At 51.4% G+C, this 22,359-nt stretch overlaps 1 protein-coding gene across 4 annotated transcripts in view; it reads left to right on the forward strand.

Moving 5' to 3' along the window:
• CPT1A (carnitine palmitoyltransferase 1A) overlaps positions 1 to 22,359 on the forward strand; it is a 61,764-nt gene that overhangs the window by 35,790 nt on the left and 3,615 nt on the right. For all 4 annotated transcript variants that reach the window (XM_068166667.1, XM_068166669.1, XM_068166670.1 and 1 more), the window contains 10 exons: positions 452 to 539; positions 2,818 to 3,013; positions 4,787 to 4,975; positions 5,591 to 5,696; positions 8,371 to 8,487; positions 9,939 to 10,103; positions 13,082 to 13,216; positions 14,722 to 14,874; positions 16,886 to 16,990; positions 20,795 to 20,887. In XM_068166667.1, coding sequence (XP_068022768.1) covers positions 452 to 539; positions 2,818 to 3,013; positions 4,787 to 4,975; positions 5,591 to 5,696; positions 8,371 to 8,487; positions 9,939 to 10,103; positions 13,082 to 13,216; positions 14,722 to 14,874; positions 16,886 to 16,990; positions 20,795 to 20,887 — 1,347 coding nt within the window. The remainder of the gene's footprint in view (positions 1 to 451; positions 540 to 2,817; positions 3,014 to 4,786; positions 4,976 to 5,590; positions 5,697 to 8,370; positions 8,488 to 9,938; positions 10,104 to 13,081; positions 13,217 to 14,721; positions 14,875 to 16,885; positions 16,991 to 20,794; positions 20,888 to 22,359) is intronic.

Raw genomic sequence — 22,359 nt, forward strand, 5'->3', positions numbered from 1 at the left:
AGCAAGTCAACCTCCTTCCTAAACTGAGGGGCCCAGAACTGGACACAGGACTCAAGGTGTGGCCTAACCAGTGCAGTGTACAGGGGCAGAATGACCTCCCTGCTCCTGCTGGCCACATTGTTTGTCACTACAAAACTACCCAGCCAGAAGTGGCATGCTGCATGGGTTAAGTTTTGCATCTGGACTGGCCATGGAGAGCTCTTTGAATTTCAGATGGTGACTAGCTTCAGCAACCCTCCTTGAAGGGTGAGCTTGGATAGAAGGGGAAAAAGCAAATGCAGCTGCTGGAATGTCAGTGGAGTCCTCCACCTGTAGCAGAATGAACAGGGGAGGGCAAAGCCTTAAGTCGATGTGCTGTAAATCTTCCTGTTCTACAGCCTGCTGCTTCTTTCCTTTCTGGTTTGCTGACTGTCTGTGTGAAATGCCACCTCAATGTGCATTTGTGCTGCAGATCCTGCTGCTGGGATCCACGGTGCCACTCTGCTCGGCTCAGTGGGAGCGGATGTTCAACACCTCCCGGACCCCAGGGCTGGAGTCGGGTAAGAAGGGCAACCAAGGAGAAGAAACATCTGAAGGGAATTCAGGGTTTGGGGTGCTTCCTGCTGCACTGGCTTTCCAGATGAGGATGTAACAGACAAGGGCACACCAACACTGTGTTCAGGAAGTGGTGAACTGCTCTGGAGTGTGGGGATGTTTTTCTCTGCAGGGTGATTCTGAAGCTCCAGAGTGTTTTGTTTCTTCCTTAAATTAAAAGCTAGCATCCAGAAGCTGTTGCCAGCCCTCTTTAGCCCTCACTTTTCTCCATTCCTCTCTGTCAGGAGCTTTTGATACCCAGGATTTTATCTTCCTATCAGTCATCTTATCTGAAATATTTCAACATCTTTTGCTTCCTTGACCCCCCCCCTTTTTCCTTTCAGTTTGTGGTTAACAACAATTTCCCAGTGTGTTCCTCTCACTGAGGAACATTTGTTCAACACTGGCTGTTTACCTGGCTTAGAGGCAGCTACAGCCTTGCTTCTGTTAGGGTTTTCAGTACCACTGGCATAGTGTGTGCAAAAGGTCAAGGTAAGACATTAGCTAAGTGAAGTCACCTGTAAGAAGAATTACCACAGAATCACAACATGTTAGGGGTCTGGAAGGGACCTCTGGAGATCATCCAGTCCAACCCCCTGCCAGAGCAGGTCACCCAGGGCAGGGCACACAGGAATACATCTAGGTGGGGCTGGAAAGACGCCAGAGCAGGAGACTCCACAACCTCTCTGGGCAGCCTGCTCCAGGCTCTGGCAGCCTCACAGGGACAAAGGTTTCCCTTCTGTTCCCCTGGCAGCTCCTCTGCTCCAGCTTGCCCCCAGTGCCCCTTGTGCTGTGCTTGGCCATCCCTGAGCAGAGCCTGGCTCCAGCCCTGCACAGCTTGATCCCCAGCACTGAGGGCAGCCCTCAGGCTTCTCTGCTCCAAGCTCAAGTCCAAAACTTCTCTGTAGCACACTAAGCAAATGCATCATCTGGACTTTGTTTCTGCCATGCCCTGGCTCACAGCAGTGCTCTGCTGGATCCTCTTAAGCTGTGAGGAATTCAGTTTTCACATTTCAATGCTGAACAGAGGAGCCTGCCTGTTGGCTACAATAGGGTTGTTGTCACCTGAGGCTGTTGCTGCAGCTTCTGCTCATTTTGGGAGACTAACAATGTGTTAGCTCAGTCATTAAAAAATAATTGCACCTGTAAGTGCCAGTTCAGAATAGTTTGGGATCCTTCACTAGATCAGGTTGCCCAGAGCCCTGTCCAGCCTCACCTTGAATATTTCCAAAGATGCAGTCCCAACCACCTCCCTGGGCAACCTGTCCCAGTGTTCCAGCTGCTCTGCTCTAGTTTGAAGCCATTGCTCTTGGTCCTATCCCTGCAGACCTTTGCACACAGGCCCTCTGCAGCCTTCTTGTGTCCCCCTTCAGGTACTGGCACGTTGCTCTAAGGTCTGCCTGCAGCCTTCTCTTCTCCAAGCTGAACAACCCCAGCTCCCTCAGCCTGTCCTCATGAGAGAGGTACTCCCCTGATCCCTCTGCCTGTTCCAGTGCTTTTATCACAGGCAGAAATGCAAGTGGATGGCCAAAGGCATGATGAGCATAAAGATGCTTCCCAGCAGTGGCTAGGGCATACCTGCCAAAATGTTTTGGATAGCTGAGGACACCCACAGTGTGGAGCTCTTCCTGGTACAATGCTTCTCAGATCTCTCAGAATCATGGGGTTTAGGCTCAGTCCTCATTTTTGTCATCATCTTTCTTCACCATCTCAGCAATGGACCTTTCCAGTTTCATAAGTGCAGAGCAGTTCTTTGGGGCACTGAAGGAGTCCAGTTAACAGTTTTCATCCAGTGAGGGCTTATCCAGGCTGCTGTAGAAACCATCATCTACAGTTTGAGATGATACTTTCATGGCTAACTTCAGGCTTAACCCATGGAAATAATAAAGTGAGGTTTGTGCTTCACTGACTTTGATCACCTTCTCTTTTGGGCCATGGCATGTTCTTCATCAGCCTCCACCACCGCTGCTCACTTCTCAGGTACAGAAGTGCAGATTTGGTTGCTTAATGTTGGCCTCCAGTGTTGAAACTTGAAATGCTATTTGTGGAATGGGTCCTCAGAGCTAGGTATTGGACTGCTCCTGCAGGAGCCTTTGTGCTGGGGCAGCAGGTCATTCCAAACTGTTGCTGCTGTGGAGCGAACCGGTGCAGCCACCAATGGAAGGGCTGCCTGGTACTGCGTACAGCAGGTGTTTGAAGTTACTGAGTGCATTGATGTGTTTACACAAGTGGTTGCAATTCTAGATACTCTGCAGCATGTGAAAGACAGCAAACACATTGTTGTGTATCACAAGGGCCGCTACTTCAAAGTGTGGCTGTACCACGACGGCAGGCTGCTGAGGCCCCGCCAGATCCAGCAGCAGATGCAGAGGATTCTGGATGACGATTCAGAGCCTCAGGCTGGGGAGGAGAAGCTGGCAGCTCTTACTGCAGGAGACAGGTATGAGGCTTACTGTTGCTGTTCAGAATGAGCTGCACCAGGTCCTGCTTGAACAATTGCTCTGAAACATTCAACTGGGGATCTGCAGTGAGCTCATTGTACCTTGATCAGTGCCGCAGGTACTCAGTACTACACAGACTTCATAGCAATTTGCAGTGGCAATCCTGTGTCCAGACTGGCTGAATAAGCTGCAGCTGTGTGGTTTGACTATCTTTGACATCAGAGCAGTCAGTGCAAGCTTTATAGTGTTACAAATAGCAAACTGCTTGAGGTTTGGAGTTTGGCATTTTATAGCAGATCCTAGGAATCAAGGCTGAGAATCCAGGAGCTGTTACTCCATGCTCATAGCTTGTACCTACAAACCAAACACCTCCAGGGAGGAGGCATCCATGGCCTCCCTGGGCAACCTTCTTCATCTCCACTTTCATTCTCCCCTCTTCCAGCTCAAAGCCATTGTCCCTTCTCCTGTCACTCCCAGCCCCTGTCCAAAGTCCCTCCCCAGCTCTCCTGGAGCCCCTTCAGGTACTGGAAGGCTGCTTTGAAGTCTCCCTGGAGCCTTTTCCTCTCCAGGCTGAACAGTATAATATCTTTTGTTACTTATTGATGAGCTGTGCTCTACACTTTGCATGGCACAGAAATGCTGTAGCTTTGCACCTGTGAGATCACAGTATCACCAAGGCTGGAAGGGACCTCAAAGATCACTGAGTCCAACCTGACACCACAGACCTCATGACTAGACCATGGCACCAAGTGCCACATCCAACCCACTCTTGAACACCTTGAGGGATGGGGACTCCACCACCTCCCTGGGCAGCAGATTCCAATGACTAATGACTCATGACTCTCTTGGTGAAGAACTTTCTCCTCACCTCGAGCCTAAACTCCCCCTGGCACAGCTTGAGACTGTGTCCTCTTGTTCTGGTGCTGGTTGCCTGGAGAAGAGACCAACCCCCACCTGGCTACAACCTCCCTTCAGGGAGTTGGAGAGGGCAATGAGGTCTCCCCTGAGCCTCCTCTTCTCCAGGCTAAGCAACCCCAGCTCCCTCAGCCTCTTCTCCCAGGGCTGTGCTCAAGGCCTCTCCCCAGCTTTGTTGCCCTTCTCTGGACACCTTCAAGTCTCTCAATGTCCTTCTTCAACTGAGGGGCCCATAACTGGACACAGGACTCAAGGTGTGGCCTAACCAATGCAGAGTACAGGGGCACAAGGACTTCCCTGCTCCTGCTGGCCACACCATTCCTAATGCAGGCCAGGATGCTGTTGGCCTTCTTGGCCATGTGGGCACACTGCTGGCTCCTGTTCAGCTGCTGTCAATCACTACCCCCAGGTCCCTCTCTTTGGCAGATCTCAGCCCCTCTGACCCCAGCCTGTAGCTCTGCCTGGGGTTGTTGTGGCCAATGTGTAGAACCTGGCACTTGGATTCGTTGAATGCCATCCTGTTGGCCTCTGCCCATCTGTCCAGCCTGGCAAGGTCCCTCTGCAGAGCCCTTCTGCCCTCTAACTGACCAACATCTGCCCCTAACTTGGTGTCATCTGCACATTTGCTGATGACTGACTCAATCCCCTCATCCAGATCATCAATGAAGATAGTAAAGAGGATGTTGAACTGGTTCCCAGCATTACTTTGTGTACTTTTCCCTCCTGAAACACTTTAAATGCAATCACAGGAGTCACTTCAAATTTGAGAGGAGCAAGAGGAAAGGCTGATAGAGCTGTTCAGGCTGCTAAAGGAAGCACTGAGACGTGCATGTAATATGAAGGAATCCTTTCTGCAGGGTGCCGTGGGCCAAAGCTCGACAGGCCTACTTCAGCCGGGGGAAGAACAAGCAGTCCTTGGATGCTGTTGAAAAGGCAGCATTCTTTGTGACATTGGATGACACTGAACAAGGCTACAGGAAAGAAGATCCAGTGAGGTCCCTGGATACCTATGCAAAATCGTTAATCCATGGCAGATGCTACGACAGGTACAGTCCAGACTCTTCAGGGATTCACTAGTTCCTGTGGCTGATAGCTGTGGATTAGTGGCTTACATTTCACAGAACCAGAGTCAGGTGGGTTGGAAGGGACCTTCAAAGATCACAGACCACATCCACTTGGAAGAGCCTTCCAAGCTCATCCAGTCCAGCCCTCAACCCAGCACTGCAGGCTCAGCACCAAATAGACCCCTTCCAGGGCAGAAAGATTTCCTCCTCTCCAGCCTCAGCCTCCCCTGGGGCAGCTTGCAACCATCTCCCCTGCTCCTGTCCCTTGGCACCAAGGAGTAGAGGCTGCCCCCTCCTCACTCCAACCTCCCTGCAGGGAGCTGCAGGGAGCACTAATACTGGGGATTGTCCCAACCCAGGTGCAGGACCTTGCTCTTGGCTTCACTGACCCTCCTGAAGTTCAAATTGGTACCTGACAATATCAAATATCTTTGTATACATCTTTATGTCTATATTTGGATCAAATAATATCACATTTGTATTTTAATAAGCTATCATTGACTGTAAATTTTAGAGAGAGATGAAGCTGCAGTATGAACATGCTGCTGAAATGTACAAAGCTGTAAACAAAAGATCAAATCTGCATTTCTTTTGTAGGTGGTTTGACAAGACCTTCACCCTGGTGGTGTTCAGAAACGGCAGAATAGGCCTGAATGCAGAGCACTCCTGGGCAGATGCTCCTATTGTTGGGCACTTGTGGGAGGTAGGTCTTCAGGACTGGTTCTTAGTGCAGGAGGTAATGGAATCAAAGAACGGCAGGGAGTGGAAGGGGCCTCTGGAGATCATCCAGTCCAGCCCTTCTGCCAGAGCAGGGTCACCAGGGGCAGGTCACGCAGGAAGGTTGGGGTCATGCAGCAGTCCTGAAGATCAGCAGTAACTTTCAGTCCCTTGCAAGCATGTTGCTGGGGAGTGATTATGGGTCTGTGTGGAATTAAAAAGAACCACCAGAAGTTGCTGCCCTTCAAATGAAAGGTTTTTCTGGTGTCTTCGTGAGCACAGACGTCTTGAAAGAGCAGCGATGCAGCTCCCATCTGCCTTGTTCTAAACCAGTAGGTAGTTGCCTCTGACACAGCACTGTATTACACATACTCCTGAAGGATTTCAGCCTGCTTCTGCTGTGAAAATCCTCTACTGTCAAAGCAGCAGAGTTAAACTTCTCCTTTCATCCATTGTTTGGTGAGCTGCCGGTTGAGAAGGTGTTTGATCTGTATGCATTTGCAGTGAATGCAACAAATGCAGCATTGGTCATGCCTGTTCATCATGAGCTAATCTGTTGCTTGCAGTCCTATTTGATTTTTTCATTTTCTCTTCGAAACTTAAACCCCTGAGCAGTTACAGGACTCAGTCACTCAAACATCAGCAGATTCTGATTTGACTGTGTGTGCAAATGGGTCTCGGCTCTGCCTGGCGCATCAAGCAATTTCCTCAGTGCATTGCATGATCATTTCCATGTCTGTAAGAGCAAAAAGCCCTCCTTGCATTCTCTGAGCAAGGAAGAAAGGAGGCCAGAGTGATCTGAGAGAGGCTGGCAGTGCAAGTTAGACTGGCTGAGTGGGAAAGAATTATTTTGTTTTGTCTCAGTGAATCATGTGCTTCAGGTCAGACCTGTGTGCTTCTTGTTAGCTGGTCCATTTTCTGCTGGAGATTCAGATGACTAAACTGAACTCAGTAGGATTTCTTTTCCTAATGCCTTACCTGTTGCTAGCTCTGGACTACCCTCAGATATTTATAAGCATTTATTAGATCCCCTTTCAGTCTTCCAGACTGAAAAGCCCCAGGGCTCTCAGCCTCTCCTTATAAACAGTGCTGCAGCCGAGCGTCCCCGGGGCCCTCGGCTGCAGTGTCCCCATGGCCCTTGGCCCTCGGCTGCAGTGTCCCCACAGCCCGCGGCGCTCGGCTGCAGTGTCCCCTCGGCGCTCGGCTGCAGTGTCCCCTCGGCGCTCGGCTGCAGTGTCCCCATGGCGCTCGGCTGCAGTGTCCCCTCGGCGCTCGGCTGCAGTGTCCCCTCGGTGCTTGGCGCTCGGCTGCAGTGTTCCCTCGGCGCTCGGCTGCAGTGTTCCCTCGGCGCTCGGCTGCAGTGTTCCCTCGGCGCTCGGCTGCAGTGTTCCCTCGGCGCTCGGCTGCAGTGTCCCCTCGGCGCTCGGCTGCAGTGTCCCCTCGGCGCTCGGCGCTCGGCTGCAGTGTCCCCTCGGTGCTTGGCGCTCGGCTGCAGTGTCCCCTCGGTGCTTGGCGCTCGGCTGCAGTGTCCCCTCGGCGCTCGGCGCTCGGCTGCAGTGTCCCCTCGGTGCTTGGCGCTCGGCTGCAGTGTCCCCGTGGCGCTCGGCTGCAGTGTCCCCGTGGCGCTCGGCTGCAGTGTCCCCGTGGCGCTCGGCTGCAGTGTCCCCTCGGCGCTCGGCTGCAGTGTCCCCTCGGCGCTCGGCTGCAGTGTCCCCTCGGCGCTCGGCTGCAGTGTTCCCTCGGCGCTCGGCTGCAGTGTCCCCGTGGCGCTCGGCTGCAGTGTCCCCTCGGCGCTCGGCTGCAGTGTTCCCTCGGTGCTCGGCCCTCGGCTGCAGTGTCCCCTCGGCTGCAGTGTCCCCTCGGCTGCAGTGTCCCCTCGGCTGCAGTGTCCCCTCGGCGCTCGGCTGCAGTGTCCCCTCGGCGCTCGGCTGCAGTGTCCCCGTGGCGCTCGGCCTGCAGTGTCCCCTCGGCGCTCGGCTGCAGTGTTCCCTCGGTGCTCGGCCCTCGGCTGCAGTGTCCCCTCGGCTGCAGTGTCCCCTCGGCTGCAGTGTCCCCTCGGCGCTCGGCTGCAGTGTCCCCTCGGCGCTCGGCTGCAGTGTCCCCTCGGCGCTCGGCTGCAGTGTTCCCTCGGTGCTTGGCGCTCGGCTGCAGTGTTCCCTCGGCGCTCGGCTGCAGTGTTCCCTCGGCGCTCGGCGCTCGGCTGCAGTGTCCCCGTGGCGCTCAGCTGCAGTGTCCCCGTGGCGCTCAGCTGCAGTGTCCCCGTGGTGCTCGGCTGCAGTGTTCCCTCGGTGCTCGGCGCTCGGCTGCAGTGTCCCCTCGGCTGCAGTGTCCCCTCGGCTGCAGTGTCCCCTCGGCTGCAGTGTCCCCTCGGCGCTCGGCTGCAGTGTTCGCTCGGCGCTCGGCTGCAGTGTTCCCTCGGCGCTCGGCGCTCTGCTGCAGTGTTCCCTCGGCGCTTGGCCCTCGGCTGCAGTGTCCCCGTGGCCCTCGGCTGCAGTGTCCCCACGGCCCTCGGCTGCAGTGTCCCTATGGCCTTTGGCTGCAATGTCCCCGCAGCCCTTGGCTGCTGCATCCCCGTGGCCCTCAGTGCTGTGCTGACTGCCCACTGCAGTTATCATCCAGCTGCCTGTGGTGCAGTGCTGAAGGAGTTCTGTTCTCTGCAGAATGTGATGGCCACAGACTATCTGGAGCTGGGATATACAGAAGATGGGCACTGTAAAGGAGATACCAGTCAGAACATTCCTGCTCCTACCAAACTACAGTGGGAGATTCCAGAAGAAGTAAGTACAGAACAGCAAGTGTTGGGGGAGGTAATTGCCAGCAATTACTAATAACTCTCTAATCAGCTTTCAGTTCCTCTGAGTCCTGTCAGCTGTGTGTTCCATCTGTGGAGGGGACTCACTTTTCTTCAGGAGGTTTCAGGGGGTTTTAACATCACATTCTGACCAGGAAATGCCAGCTTTTCACTCGAGACTGTCTTGGTTGGCAGCACACCAAAAATAAGTGGCCAACTGTTTTGTAGAAGCTTGGAATCGTTGAGGTTGGAAAAGACCTTTTAAGGTCATTGAGTCCAACCATAATCCAGTTCCTGTGACCACTGAACTATATCCTGAAGCACCTCTGCAGCTTCCTGAACACCTCCAGGGATGGGAATTCACCACCTCCCTGGGCAGCCTGGGCCAATCCCTGGCCACTCCTGCAACAGAGAAGTTTTTCCTCATCTCCAGCCTAACCCTCCCCTGACAGAATTTTAGGCCATTTGCTCTTGTCCTTTCCTTAGCTGGGAGAGGAGTCTAAGACTGTCCTCACTACAAACTGCTTCCAGGAGTAGCTTTCAGTAGTAACTGTGTTAAAGTAAAAGGCTGCTGAGGTTTCATTACTGGTGGAGCAAAAACATGTACTTGTGTAGCAGTTCCTTGAGCTTGGCTCTCCTTTTGTGTTCAGAGTTCTGTATACCTGCCTAGTAAGGCTTGAATTACTTTTCTTTTGTGGGTTTTATCTGTGTTCAGGACAAGCTGCTTCCACCTGTTTGGATTTTACCCTTTGATTCCAAAGTAGTGGTTGATGATGTGTTTAAGCATGCCTGGCAGATGGAAAGCCACAAAGCTCTTCCCATTCTGTCTCTCTGAGTTGTTATTTTATGTTCTAATGATCTGTGCAGTCTTAATGCCAATGGGGGTGGGGGGTGGGGGGGGCTCAGCCTAGTTTTTGGACTCTGGGCATTTATTGGCTTAAAACTTCATAGCTCTTTTAAATTTTAACTTCCTGGCAAGGATAGCTTCTCCTCTTGGTCCTGGCACACACAGTGCCAGCTTGGAAGGGACTTCAAGGATCATCTGCTCCAACCTGTCTGGGTGATAGTGGAGTTGCAAGGAGCTGGCCCAGCACCCTGCCAGGCTGAGTCTCCACACTGCCCAGTGCAGAGGACTCCACTGCTGCCCTTGGGAGGTGATTCTATTGTGCAGTTGTGCTCATCGGCAAACGTTTTCTTCTGGAGTCCAATGGCAATGTCCCCACCAGCCCTTGTCTGCTCCATGAGACTCCTGTCAAAAGGGAGTCTCCATTCTCCTGCTATCCACCCTTGATGTCCTGGTCCGTGGTGCTAAGACCTGCCCTGAGCCTTCTCCAGGCTGTGTTTCTTGTTTATCAGTCAAAACCACTTGCACTTTCCCAACAGCTCTCTCCAGTGCAGTAGAATTCATGCACCTGCCCTTTTCTTTATCTCTTTTAGTGTCAAGAAGTGATTGAGAGGTCCCTGAGCACAGCTGTGGCCCTGGCAGATGATGTGGACTTACATTCGTTTTACTTTGATACTTTTGGGAAGGGACTCATAAAGAAAGCCAAAACCAGCCCTGATGCCTTCGTGCAGCTCGCCCTGCAGCTGGCTCACTATCGGGTAAGGAGCACCAGAGCCTTGTGCTGTGTGGAACCATCGCATCTGTGACTGTGTGAGGCACTCTGGGTTGATCTGGGACTGCTTCTGCGAGGGTGTTAAAGGCATTCTGTGGAAATGGGGACAAGCCCTAAACATATCACTGGAAAGGAGCTGCCCAAAGGTCGGCATACTGACACCTGGGCAAACCTTTCTCTTCTGCTTACTTGGTCTGGCCTTAGGCATTTTGTACTTGAAAGAAGTAGATATGAAACTTTCTCTAGTCTGGGTTTTAATTTAAACAGTAGAGCTCAGCTTAGCTTTGAGCCCCTCATGGACGAACAGAAATGCTGCTGTGTTCCCCTCTCTTAGGTCAGCTCTTCTGTGAAATGCTTTCAGGAAACCCCTGTGTGGCAACAGCAGTGTTTTAATCTTGCTTTCTAGTTCTCACTGCTCAGAAACTCTTCTACTTGGTTTCTATAGGTTCATATACACATTTAGTTTTCACACTTTTGCTTTTAGCAATCCCAAGCCTTTTGGCAGAGCATCCAGGTTTGCTGTCACCGCTTGGAGTCTTTCTTACCATTTGTCTGGGGAGCCACATGACACAGCTCAGTTACCGTCACACTCCTTTCATTGTGGACATTTCTCCTCCTTATTTGAAACAACAAACTTCTTCATGGTTGTTATGGGTTGGAGTGGATTGCCCCCACCAAGTGTTTTAGAATCTGCCCCAAAGAGCAAATTCACCACTCAGAATTTGGAAGTAAAAGTAGGATAGAATAGAATAAACCAGGTTGGAAGAGACCTTCAAGATCATCAAGTCCAACCTGTCACTCAACACCATCTAACCAACTAACCCATGGCACCAAGCACTCTATCAAGTCTCTTGCTAAACACCTCCAGTGATGGTGACTCCACCACCTCCCTGGGCAGCACATTCCCATAGCCAATCTCTCTTGCTGGGAAGAACTTCTTCCTAACATCCAGCCTAAACCTCCCCTGGCACAGCTTGAGGCTGTGTCCTCTTGTTCTGGTGCTGGCTGCCTGGGAGAAGAGACCAACCCCCCCCTGGCTACAACCTCCCTTCAGGGAGTTGTAGAGAGCAAGAAGGTCTCCCCTGAGCTTCCTCTTCTCCAGGCTAAGCAACCCCAGCTCCCTCAGCCTCTCCTCCCAGGGCTGTGCTCCAGACCCCTCCCCAGCTTTCTTGCCCTTCTCTGGACACCTTCCAGCAGCTCAACATCTTTCTTGAGTTGAGGGGTCCAGAACTGGACACAGGACTCAAGGTGTGGTCTAACCAGTGCTGAGCACAGGGCAGGATGACCTCCCTGCTCCTGCTGGCCACACTGTTCCTGATGCAGGCCAGGATGCCATTGGCCTTCTTGGCTACCTGGACACACTGCTGGCTCCTGTTCAGCTGCTGTCAACCAGTACCCCCAGGTCCCTCTCTGCTTGGCTGCTCTCAGCCACTCTGACCCCAGCCTGTAGCACTGCCTGGGGTTGTTGCGGTCGATGTGTAGAACCTGGCACTTGGATGTGTTCAGTCTCCTGCCCTTGGCCTCTGCCCAGCCTGGCAAGGTTCCTCTGCAGAGCTCTCCTACCCTCTCACAGCTCAACTCCTGCCCCCAGCTTGCTGTCATCTGCACATTTACTGATGATGGACTCAATGTCCTCCTCCAGATCATCAATAAAGATATTGATCAGGATGGGGCCCAGCACTGCTCCCTGGGGGACACTACTGGTACCTGGCTGCCAGCTGGCTGTGGCACCATTCACCACCACTCTCTGGGCTCAGCCTCCAGCCAGCTCCTAACCCATCTCAGAGTGCTGCTGTCCAAGCCAGGGGCTGACAGCTTGGCCGGGAAGTGGAACTGTATTTACAAATGAAAATGCATTTAAAAGTATAAAAGGTAATAAACCTGTACTGAGTGCAGTGACATCCACATGCACAGCTTAACAGCAGCACAGCTCCCCCTACCCAGCTCTCACCATCACCTCCTGGGAACAAGGGGCCCCAGAGGGCTGTACAACCACACGCTCCCTCCTCACCCTTAGAGAAGCAAAAATCGAGAAGCCCAAGGTCAGAGGGAGAACAGCACAGCCTGACGCCCAAAGCAGAGCAGTGAGAGAGAGGGAGCAGACTTCTACTGCAAAATACAAGCTATTCCTCAGGCCAGTTGAGTGAGGTGGACTCATCATCATCATCATCATCATAGTGTGAACTCTGAGGAGTCCACCCTGCTCCTACTGCTCAAACTTCTGGAAACTTCTAGTTACAACTAAAACCTTAGTTCCAAACTGTAGGAATGGTCTCTCATGGGGTGTGGTTCAGGCAAGCAGAGCCCCTCAGGTGGCTCAGTTGGTAGAGCATCAGACCCTTAATGGGAAGGTCGTGAGTTCAAGCCTGCAGTGGGCAGTAGTGTCCTCCCTACTCTAGTCATGAGATCTGTGGTAACAGGTTGGACTTGATGATCTTTGAGGTCTCTTCCAACCTTAGGAATACTGAGTTGCTAACGTGCTAGATAAACTGTCACTTGGCAGCTTTCAGTCTGTAGATCCAAAGTTCTGTGCACATCCACAGGAAGAGTGGGAGCCACACTTCATTTTGCAGCCTGTTTGCAGCGCTCCCATTCTTGCAGCTCTCCATTCTGCTGTTAGAGCTTTAGTTACAGACACACTGAAATAAGTTACAGCTTTCTGCTTCTCTTACCAGGGCTGTGTTCATTAGGCAGTCCCTGAACTTTCAAATAGGTTTTGGTAGCCTTTAAATCAGCTTCTGTCCTAAACTGAAGAAGCCTGGGCAGTCCTTGCTAGCTTGGTTGTTGCTTTAGCACTGATCAAATTCTGCTGCTAATATTATCTTTGCCGTGATTACCATTAGGTAAAACTGCTAATGGTGACTACTAAAAGCTGCCTGTTGAGTTCAGTCGGTGATGTGTTGGTTAAGGAAGAGGGACCAAACCTGGCTGACCCTCTTAAATTGTTCCTCTTCCCTTCTGAAGGACATGGGGAAGTTTTCTCTGACGTATGAGGCCTCCATGACGCGCCTGTTCCGCGAGGGCAGGACTGAGACCGTCCGCTCCTGTACCGTGGAATCCACTCGCTTTGTCCGTGCCATGGAAGACCCAGCTGAGAGTGTAAGTTCGCAGGCATCCTGAGGGCTGATCAGCCCACTGCTGGGCAGAGCTTTCACAGTACAGCTGAGGAGGGAGCCCACTGCAATTGCAGGTTCTGCTAAGCTGTGAAAGGGATTTCCAGTTCTTCAGAGTCAAAAGCAATTCTGCCTGGAAAGAAGAGGATTTTGTTAAATAGGAATGTACTCAATTACAGCATCCAGGCCTGAGCAACCCCTGCAGGGCTGGAAGTTCCAATGGAAAAGGTCCCATAACTGAACATTGATATGGCACTTTCAGTACTGGGCCTCTGGGAAGAATGGAGCCCTCAGCTCAGTCCTGCTGTTTATTTTGAGTCATCTTTGGTCTGCACTGGCTGGGGTGGCGTGGCCAGTGTTGGGGGGTGGTGTGGCCAGTGCTGGACACCACTCCTGAGGTATGGATGGATTGGAGAGCATCTGCTGAAGAGAGCAAGGATTGTTAGGACTGTCTGAAGAGGATGTGTGAGGAGAGTTTGAACTTATTGATGCCTAGTCTAAAGAAGAGAGAGCAGTGTGGAAGAGAGAAGGAGCTGGGGTGTGCTAAAGGGGGTAAAAGCAGGTTGCAGAGCTGATACCTGAATACCCCTGCTGATACCTGAAATGAAGTCCCTGAGGGTGAGAAGGGTGAATGATCTGTTCTCCATGCCAAGAAGTGATGGACTTAAATATCAGGAAGAAAAACCACTAGGGAAACATTTTCTTCTAGTAAGGAGGGAACTGGTGAGAAGCCTGAACCTGATTGTTTTAGGGAGGTTTTTCACTTTGAAAATCTTTAGAAGCAGGTCCTTCAGCTAAGAGTTTCAGTTACCCAATCAATAGAAATGCAGGAGATGAACAGTTGATGCTATGAATAAATTTTACAGCAAGAAAAGGGATGCACAAAGAAACATTTTTGTCCCTCCTCTTTCTGAAAATTCTGTGTGTTAGACTCTCCCTGGACTTCTTCATGTGCTGCACTCAGAGCTGTGAACAGAGCAGTGCAAGTCTGGACCTCCAGCCATGTCAGCATGTCCTCCATGGCACAGCTACTGTACAGCTGCCCTGGCTAGAGAGGTTAATTTGGGCATAGTCCTGCTGTTAGCAGGAGCTGCTGCTACAGGTCTGCTGCACTTCCAGTTGTCTCCAATCCTGCTGAGATTTGCTTTTCTGTGTCTTGTTAAGAGTAGAAACTAAAGCCTCTAGAAACTCATGTGTGATGGTGTAGTAAGCTTGAGTTGTGGTAAGTTGTGTGATGCTGAAGTTAGATTACACCTCAGATACAACTGTTTCTGGGTGCACTGTTCACAGCAGGGTATGGCTGACCCCAGCTGATCCCTGAAATGAAGTCCCTGAGGGTGATGAGGGGTTGGTGTTAGCCACGTGCAGTGTCTTGTACTTAACCCTGATGTGCTCTAGGCTTGAGCCATTGCTGTGACTTGGTGACCACACTTCTGTCCTCAGCTCAGTTCTCTTAATTCTTTTTTCTGCCTCTTTTTTTTTCACTGTTAGAATGAGACTAAGCTCAAGCTCTTCCACCTTGCTGCTGCCAAACACCAGCACTTATATCGTCTCGCCATGACCGGTGCTGGCATCGACCGTCATCTCTTCTGCCTTTATGTTGTGTCCAAGTACCTTGCTGTAGACTCTCCTTTCCTCAAGGAAGTAAGTGACTGTCACTGATAACTATTAATGATGATAAGTAACCCTTTGTTTACTTAGTGCTTTGGGGTACCTGCTCACCTAAGAAAAAAGGTAAGAGCTTAGCTTGTGCTGCTCAACATCTGCTGGTAGAAGACAAGTTCAGTTTCCTTTTACTTTGTGTGTACAGAGAGTAGCAGCCCTGTAGCAAAGCCTGCTGAGAGCTGTAGAGCATAAGAAGAAGTTCTTTAGAGTGAGGGTGGTGAGACACTGGAACAGGATGCCCAGGTAGGCTGTGGCTGCCTCCTCCCTGGAGGTGCTGAAGGCCAGGCTGGATGAGGCCTTGAGCAACCTGGGCTGGTGGAAGGTGTCCCTGCCCATGGCAGGGGGCTGGAACTGGATGAGCTTTAAGGTCCTTTTCAACCACGCTATGGACCTAGGAATCTATGATTTAGTAATTAAGGACTGCAAGAAAGATACAGTCAGAGTTACCAAAAAATAGACTGGGTGCTTGTGGGTTTTACTTACTACTGAAGCAGTGCCACAGGGGCTCTGTGTGTTGTGTCAAGAATGTTCTCTTGCAGCTGTGACACAATCACAGAATGATAGAGTGTGAGGCTGGATCACCCAGTCCAGCCTTTCCAGGTGCTTGTGTAATTGAAATGAGCTGGCCCAGCTCTCAAGCTGAGCCTTGAAACTGTCCAAAATAGGGGAAACCACTGCTGCCCTTGAGAGATGATTCCAATTCCTAACTATTCTCATGGGGAAAAATTTTCTTCTGACAGTGTGTTTCAGAGACTCCTGGAGTGGCTGGGGTTGGAAGGGACCTTAAAGCCCATCTAGTCCCGTCCCCCTATATGGACACCTCCTTTCAGTGTGGAATAAAGAAGCTGTGTGCTGCAATTTGTTGTTCTAAATGCCCAGCATTAATGTCACTTTATTACTGAGGCAACTGCTTTATTGCTTAAACTACATTTTATAAGAGCAATTGTATCACACTTGTATCACTCCTGATTAATTAAAGCTGTGTTCATGCTTGCCTCCAAATGAAGCCACTCACACCTGTCTGCTTGCCCTCCTGCATGTGGGTAGCAGCACATCAAGAATGAAAGCACTTTGCACAGCTTCTGCAGACAGCCAAGGTGCACCTGTGTTCTCAGGGGCTTTACAAGCTTCCAGCTGCCTGTAGTACCTTAGCAGGATTTAAATTCTTCTGTTAATGATCTTGTTGTTCTAAGACCTGTTCTGCAGAATTCACCAGTTCTGAAAGGGCCTTTCTGATGAAAGGGTTTTTATTCTCTTTCAGCAATTGACATCACGACCTCCAGTGTCAGTATTTTGCCTATCAAGAGCAAGTGTAGCTCTTTGTTCTAACTTTCTTAACTGCTGATGCCATTGAAGTGGGAACTAGCATGACCCTTAGTACTGCATCACAGAATCACAAAATGTTAGGGGTTGGCTCTGGAAATCATCAAGTGCCCACCCCACTGCCAGAGCAGGACCACCTAGGACAGAGGTTGCACACAGAACACATCCAGATGGGGCTTGAAAGTCTCCAGAGAAGGAGACTCCACAACCTCTCTGGGCAGCCTGCTCCAGGCCTCTAGCACCCTCACACCAGAGAAGTGTCTCCTCCTGTTGAGGTGGAACCTCCTGGGTTCCAGCTTGTACCCTTTGTTCCTTGTCCTATCGCTGAGTACCACTGAAAGAAGCCTGGCCCCTTCCTGACACCCAGACATTGATCAGATCCCCTCTCCTTCTTCTCCAGAACAGACAGCCCCAGGTCTTTCTTCATAGCAGAGATGTTCAAGTCCCCCAGTCCTCATAGCTTCTGCTGGACTGTCTCCAGCAGATCCTTGTCTCTCTTGGACTGTGGAGCCCAGCCCAGCACTGGGCAGACCAGCTGTGGTCTCACCAGGGCAGAGTAATTACTGAGGAATTGCTGAGTGCTTTCAATCTTTACTAGTTGTGAGCAAGCTGTAAGTTTTTAAGCACTGCCTGATACTGGTTTGTATTTCTTCCATATCTTATAAAGGTTTTGTCAGAGCCTTGGAGGCTATCAACGAGTCAGACTCCACAGCAGTACATTGATCTAAAGAAGAACCCTGAGATGTTGGCCTGTGGTGGAGGCTTTGGGCCGGTATGTTTGCTAAAGGACACCCAGCTTCAGTTTGAATGTTGCCAGTCTAGACATTGCTAATCTGTCACACCTGGATGCTGCCCAGCAGAGGTGCCACACCTGCTGTAACTGCATGCATTGGCTGCTGCCCAGCAGAGGTGCCACACCTGCTTTAACTGCGTGCACTGGCTGCTGCCCAGCAGAGGTGCCACGCCTGCTTTAACTGCATGCATTGGCTGCTGCCCAGCAGAGGTGCCACACCTGCTTTAACTGCATGCATTGGCTGCTGCCCAGCAGAGGTGCCACGCCTGCTTTAACTGCATGCATTGGCTGCTGCCCAGCAGAGGTGCCCCACCTGCTTTAACTGCATGCATTGGCTGCTGCCCAGCAGAGATGCCACACCTGCTTTAACTGCATGCACTGGCTGCTGCCCAGCAGAGGTGCCACACCTGCTTTAACTGCATGCACTGGATGCTGCCCAGCAGAGGTGCCACACCTGCTTTAACTGCATGCATTGGCTGCTGCCCAGCAGAGATGCCACACCTGCTTTAACTGCATGCACTGGATGCTGCCCAGCAGAGGTGCCACACCTGCTTTAACTGCATGCACTGGCTGCTGCCCAGCAGAGGTGCCACACCTGCTTTAACTGCATGCACTGGCTGCTGCCCAGCAGAGGTGCCACACCTGCTTTAACTGCATGCATTGGATGCTGCCCAGCAGAGGTGCCCCACCTGCTTTAACTGCATGCACTGGATGCTGCCCAGCAGAGGTGCCACACCTGCTTTAACTGCATGCATTGGATGCTGCCCAGCAGAGGTGCCCCACCTGCTTTAACTGCATGCACTGGATGCTGCCCAGCAGAGGTGCCACACCTGCTTTAACTGCATGCACTGGCTGCTGCCCAGCAGAGGTGCCACACGTGCTTTAACTGCATGCACTGGATGCTGCCCAGCAGAGGTGCCACACGTGCTTTAACTGCATGCACTGGATGCTGCCCAGCAGAGGTGCCACACCTGCTTTAACTGCATGCACTGGATGCTGCCCAGCAGAGGTGCCCCACCTGCTTTAACTGCATGCACTGGATGCTGCCCAGCAGAGGTGCCACACCTGCTTTAACTGCATGCACTGGATGCTGCCCAGCAGAGGTGCCACACCTGCTTTAACTGCATGCATTGGCTGCTGCCCAGCAGAGGTGCCACACCTGCTTTAACTGCATGCACTGGATGCTGCCCAGCAGAGGTGCCACACCTGCTTTAACTGCATGCATTGGATGCTGCCCAGCAGAGGTGCCCCACCTGCTTTAACTGCATGCACTGGATGCTGCCCAGCAGAGGTGCCACACCTGCTTTAACTGCATGCACTGGATGCTGCCCAGCAGAGGTGCCACACCTGCTTTAACTGCATGCACTGGATGCTGCCCAGCAGAGGTGCCACACCTGCTTTAACTGCATGCATTGGATGCTGCCCAGCAGAGGTGCCCCTCCTGCTTTAACTGCATGCACTGGATGCTGCCCAGCAGAGGTGCCACACCTGCTTTAACTGCATGCACTGGCTGCTGCCCAGCAGAGGTGCCACACCTGCTTTAACTGCATGCATTGGCTGCTGCCCAGCAGAGGTGCCACACGTGCTTTAACTGCATGCACTGGATGCTGCCCAGCAGAGGTGCCACACCTGCTTTAACTGCATGCATTGGATGCTGCCAAGCAGAGGTGCCACACCTGCTTTAACTGCATGCACTGGATGCTGCCAAGCAGAGGTGCCACACCTGCTTTAACTGCATGCATTGGCTGCTGCCCAGCAGAGGTGCCACACCTGCTTTAACTGCATGCATTGGCTGCTGCCCAGCAGAGGTGCCACACGTGCTTTAACTGCATGCACTGGATGCTGCCCAGCAGAGGTGCCACACCTGCTTTAACTGCATGCATTGGATGCTGCCAAGCAGAGGTGCCACACCTGCTTTAACTGCATGCACTGGCTGCTGCCCAGCAGAGGTGCCACACCTGCTTTAACTGCATGCACTGGATGCTGCCCAGCAGAGGTGCCACACCTGCTTTAACTGCATGCCTGATTCTTCTCAGGAAGAATCAAGGTGGCTCAGGTCAGGTGGCTCAGACCCCCCTGCAGCACCTTTTGCTCCTGTTGCACCAGCAGAATGTGTTATCCTGTGGGAGATTCAGATTTGCCATGGGTGGAACAGGGCTCCACGACAGAGCCCTCTGCTCTCACATGCATGTGCCCAGGGCTGCAGTGCAGCAGGCTGCAGTTAGCAATATGAAATGCCTTGATGCTTAAACCAGCTGCTCAGGTTGGGAATGTGCACAGGTAATTCTGCTTGAGCATTCTTTGTCCTTCCTGCTTACTTAAGGAATGTGTTTGTGTTTGCCTCCAAATGAAGCTACTCAGCATTCTGCTTGTCCCTCTCCCCACGAGTAGTGGCTAAGTCAAGAATAAACCCACTTCCTATCAACTCTGAAGACAGCAGTGTATTGGTAGGGATCTTGACAAGCTGCTGCCTTGCTTCAGTGCTTTTCTGGGATTTGAGCATGGCTGTTGACAGTGATCTTGGGAAGCAGACTTTGTGGGGCTGTGGTGAATCTGTTTCCCAAAAGCATGAACAATCAGTGCCACCTAGGAACGAGGGTGAGAGGTGCAGTGTCTCTTGGGGGTTATTCTTGTAGTTTATATTTCAGCTTTCAGGAGTTCTTGAAGCTGGAATGAGCTCAAAGTGCAGTCTCAAGGAAACCCATCAATGGCAGTGCTCTTCCATCAGAAACTGACTTGCTGCAGTCTGAAGTCAGAGTTTAAAGCTGTCCAAAAGCTGTGGTGTGGCGGTAAAACAGGGAGTGGTGGCAGCAACCTCTAGCACTGTTGCCTCTGGTTTGGGCTGGTGCTGCATTCATTGCTCCCTTCCTTGCTCTTTTTCTCATCCCTTTTATTTCCCTCCTTTAGCTCTCTGCCTTTCTGAGTAACCCTGCTTCACGTTCCCCTTCCTTGTAACTTCTCCTATCCTGGACCTGTGTTTTAGTTTGCTGAAGTAGCCCAGTTCAGTCCCTCAGGCTTTCCATGTGCTTGCTGGTTTGGGGGAGTTCTTCAGGCCTCTGTGGAGTGCAGCTCTGTAGCACTAATGGGGAGAAGAGTGCTAGGCTGCTCAGTAGCAGTGGCAGCAAAAAGCTTTTTAGGTCATAAACCCTAGAGTTAGGAAAGAGAGGCAGGAGTGTGGCAGCAGGGTGGTGTGTCTTTATCAGGCATGCTTGAAATGTGACATCAGACTGAAACTTGGAACTGCTGCTGCTGCTGAAACTGGCCCAGAGCTCTGCTCATGGTGTGGGTGTTCAGAGCTGTGTCTCTGCTATAGGGTTAGGTGGCTTTGCCTCTGGGCAGGTTTCCACAGTACAAGGCTATGTGCTCTGGGTTTGTTTACACCTGCAGAGTGATCACAAGGGACAGGTTGTTCAGGTGTACACCTGAGCTGGTTTATTCCTGTCTGCTGAGGCTCTGCAGATAGCTGCTTAGGACCAGACCTTGACAGGACAATGTCCTTGCACAAGGCTTCTTGTTTTAGAGTGTTAAAGCTGGGAGGCACCAGAGACAGCTGTCCAGAGCATGGTAATTCTGTGCACTGCAGATGAGCCAAGAAACATTTCCTTAAGTGGGATCAGTTTCCATCAGTAGTTCCCTAGGTGTGGAAGCTTGAAATTTGCTCCAGGAGGAATTGCAGCTGCTTGTGGAACCTGTGTAGTAAGAGTTATGTAATGATAAGGTAATGTGGGCATGGAAGGGAAAAGAAGAAATTTAGGCTTGTGTTTGTCTTCATTCTTTCCCTAGGTGGCTGATGATGGTTATGGTGTTTCTTACATTATCCTGGGTGACAATTCCTTCCAGTTCCATGTCTCCAGCAAAATCTCTTGTTCTGAGACGGTAAGAGCCGGTCCTGTCCTGTGCCTTTGTGAAGGCCTTCTCTTACCTGCTAGCAAAACTCTTCTACTCAGCATCTGAAAGCAATGAGTAGGATGTGCTGTGGACAGCTCTAATGCAGGTTTGCTTTCCCACCAGAGGCTGTTTGGTTGGGTTTTGTATCTGTACATCTGTAACAGCTTATGAACCAAGGGAACCATCTCCTATTTCACTTCTGCTTTCAAGCAGAAAGTGAGCTGTGGCCCAGGGTGGTCTTTATGCCTCTAGTTGCCTGGAGGATGAGTGTCTCTTGGGGGTCAGTGCAGTTTGGCTTGCAGATGTAAAGAGTAAAATGGATACTGCCTACTCTTTTAAATCGTCTTAGTTCAATTACTACTGAAAAAACCCTGGCCCATAAATTAGAGTCCTGTTTCTCAAGCACAGATCAATCATATTTATTAGACTAACATCCATCAGAATGTGGTAGATGTCATCTATTCCCTGTCCTGCTCTTGTGGAGGCCTGCTTTGAGGGAGCTTCAGTTCCCCCATCCCCTGCAGCTGCTGAGTCTGTGCAGTAGTAAAGAGCTGAAGTAGCTTTCCTGTTTTGACCTTCCCTTGCCCGAGAGCTCTCAGTGCCTTTGGTTAATCATTAAAGATGGAGAAATCCAAATTTGTTTTTTCAGGGTTCAAAATGTTCTTCAGGTGCCTGTTGGCTTGCACTTCAAATTCCCCTCTGTTTTTTCCTTAGTAGTCCAGTCAAAGGTCTATGCAGGAAAGCAGCAGTTGTGTGTGGCCTTGGTACGAGCGGGGCCTTTGCACTGGGTCCTGTACTGCAGCTGATCACCTCTGTGAGCTTCATTTCCTCCTGCCACTCAGAACAGACAGAACAAGGCCAGGGTTTGCACACACTTAGGTCATTTTGATTCTTCACTTTAAAAACTTCCTGTGATTTTTGGATGCAAATGATTCAGAATTCTGGTAGGAGCTCACATACAAAAGGTTTTTCTGCTCTTCTGGGTCATTCGTTCTGAACATTCTGCTGCTTTCTGAAGATTGGCTTTGCAGAATCTTGTGCAATAAACACCAAACCTCAGCTGCTTTAAAGTAACAGAGAGCTGTAGGTGCCTGATTGCAAAAGAGAAGGATATCAGTTCTCTCTGTAGGAAAGTAAATGTGTAAGCATAGAAGCACAGAACTGTTTGGATTGGAAAAGGCCTCTGAGCTCATCCAGTCCAACCAGCAGCCCAGCCCCACCATGGGCACCAAACCCTGGCCCCAGGTGCCATGGCCACAGGTTTCTTGAACACTTCCAGGCATGCAGGCTCCACCACCTCCCTGGGCAGCTTCTGCCAATCCCCAACCACTCTGGCAGCAAAGACATTTTTCCTCCTCTCCAACCCAAGCCTCCCCTGGCACAATTCCAGGCCAGTTCCTCTCCTTCTATCCCCTGGCTCTGGGGAGCAGAGCCCAACCCCCAGCTCCCTGCAGCCTCCT

Source organism: Melanerpes formicivorus, unplaced genomic scaffold (genome assembly GCF_026170545.1).
Source record: "Melanerpes formicivorus ecotype bairdi unplaced genomic scaffold, bMelFor1.0.p_v2 SCAF_103, whole genome shotgun sequence".
Classification (NCBI taxonomy): domain Eukaryota; kingdom Metazoa; phylum Chordata; class Aves; order Piciformes; family Picidae; genus Melanerpes; species Melanerpes formicivorus.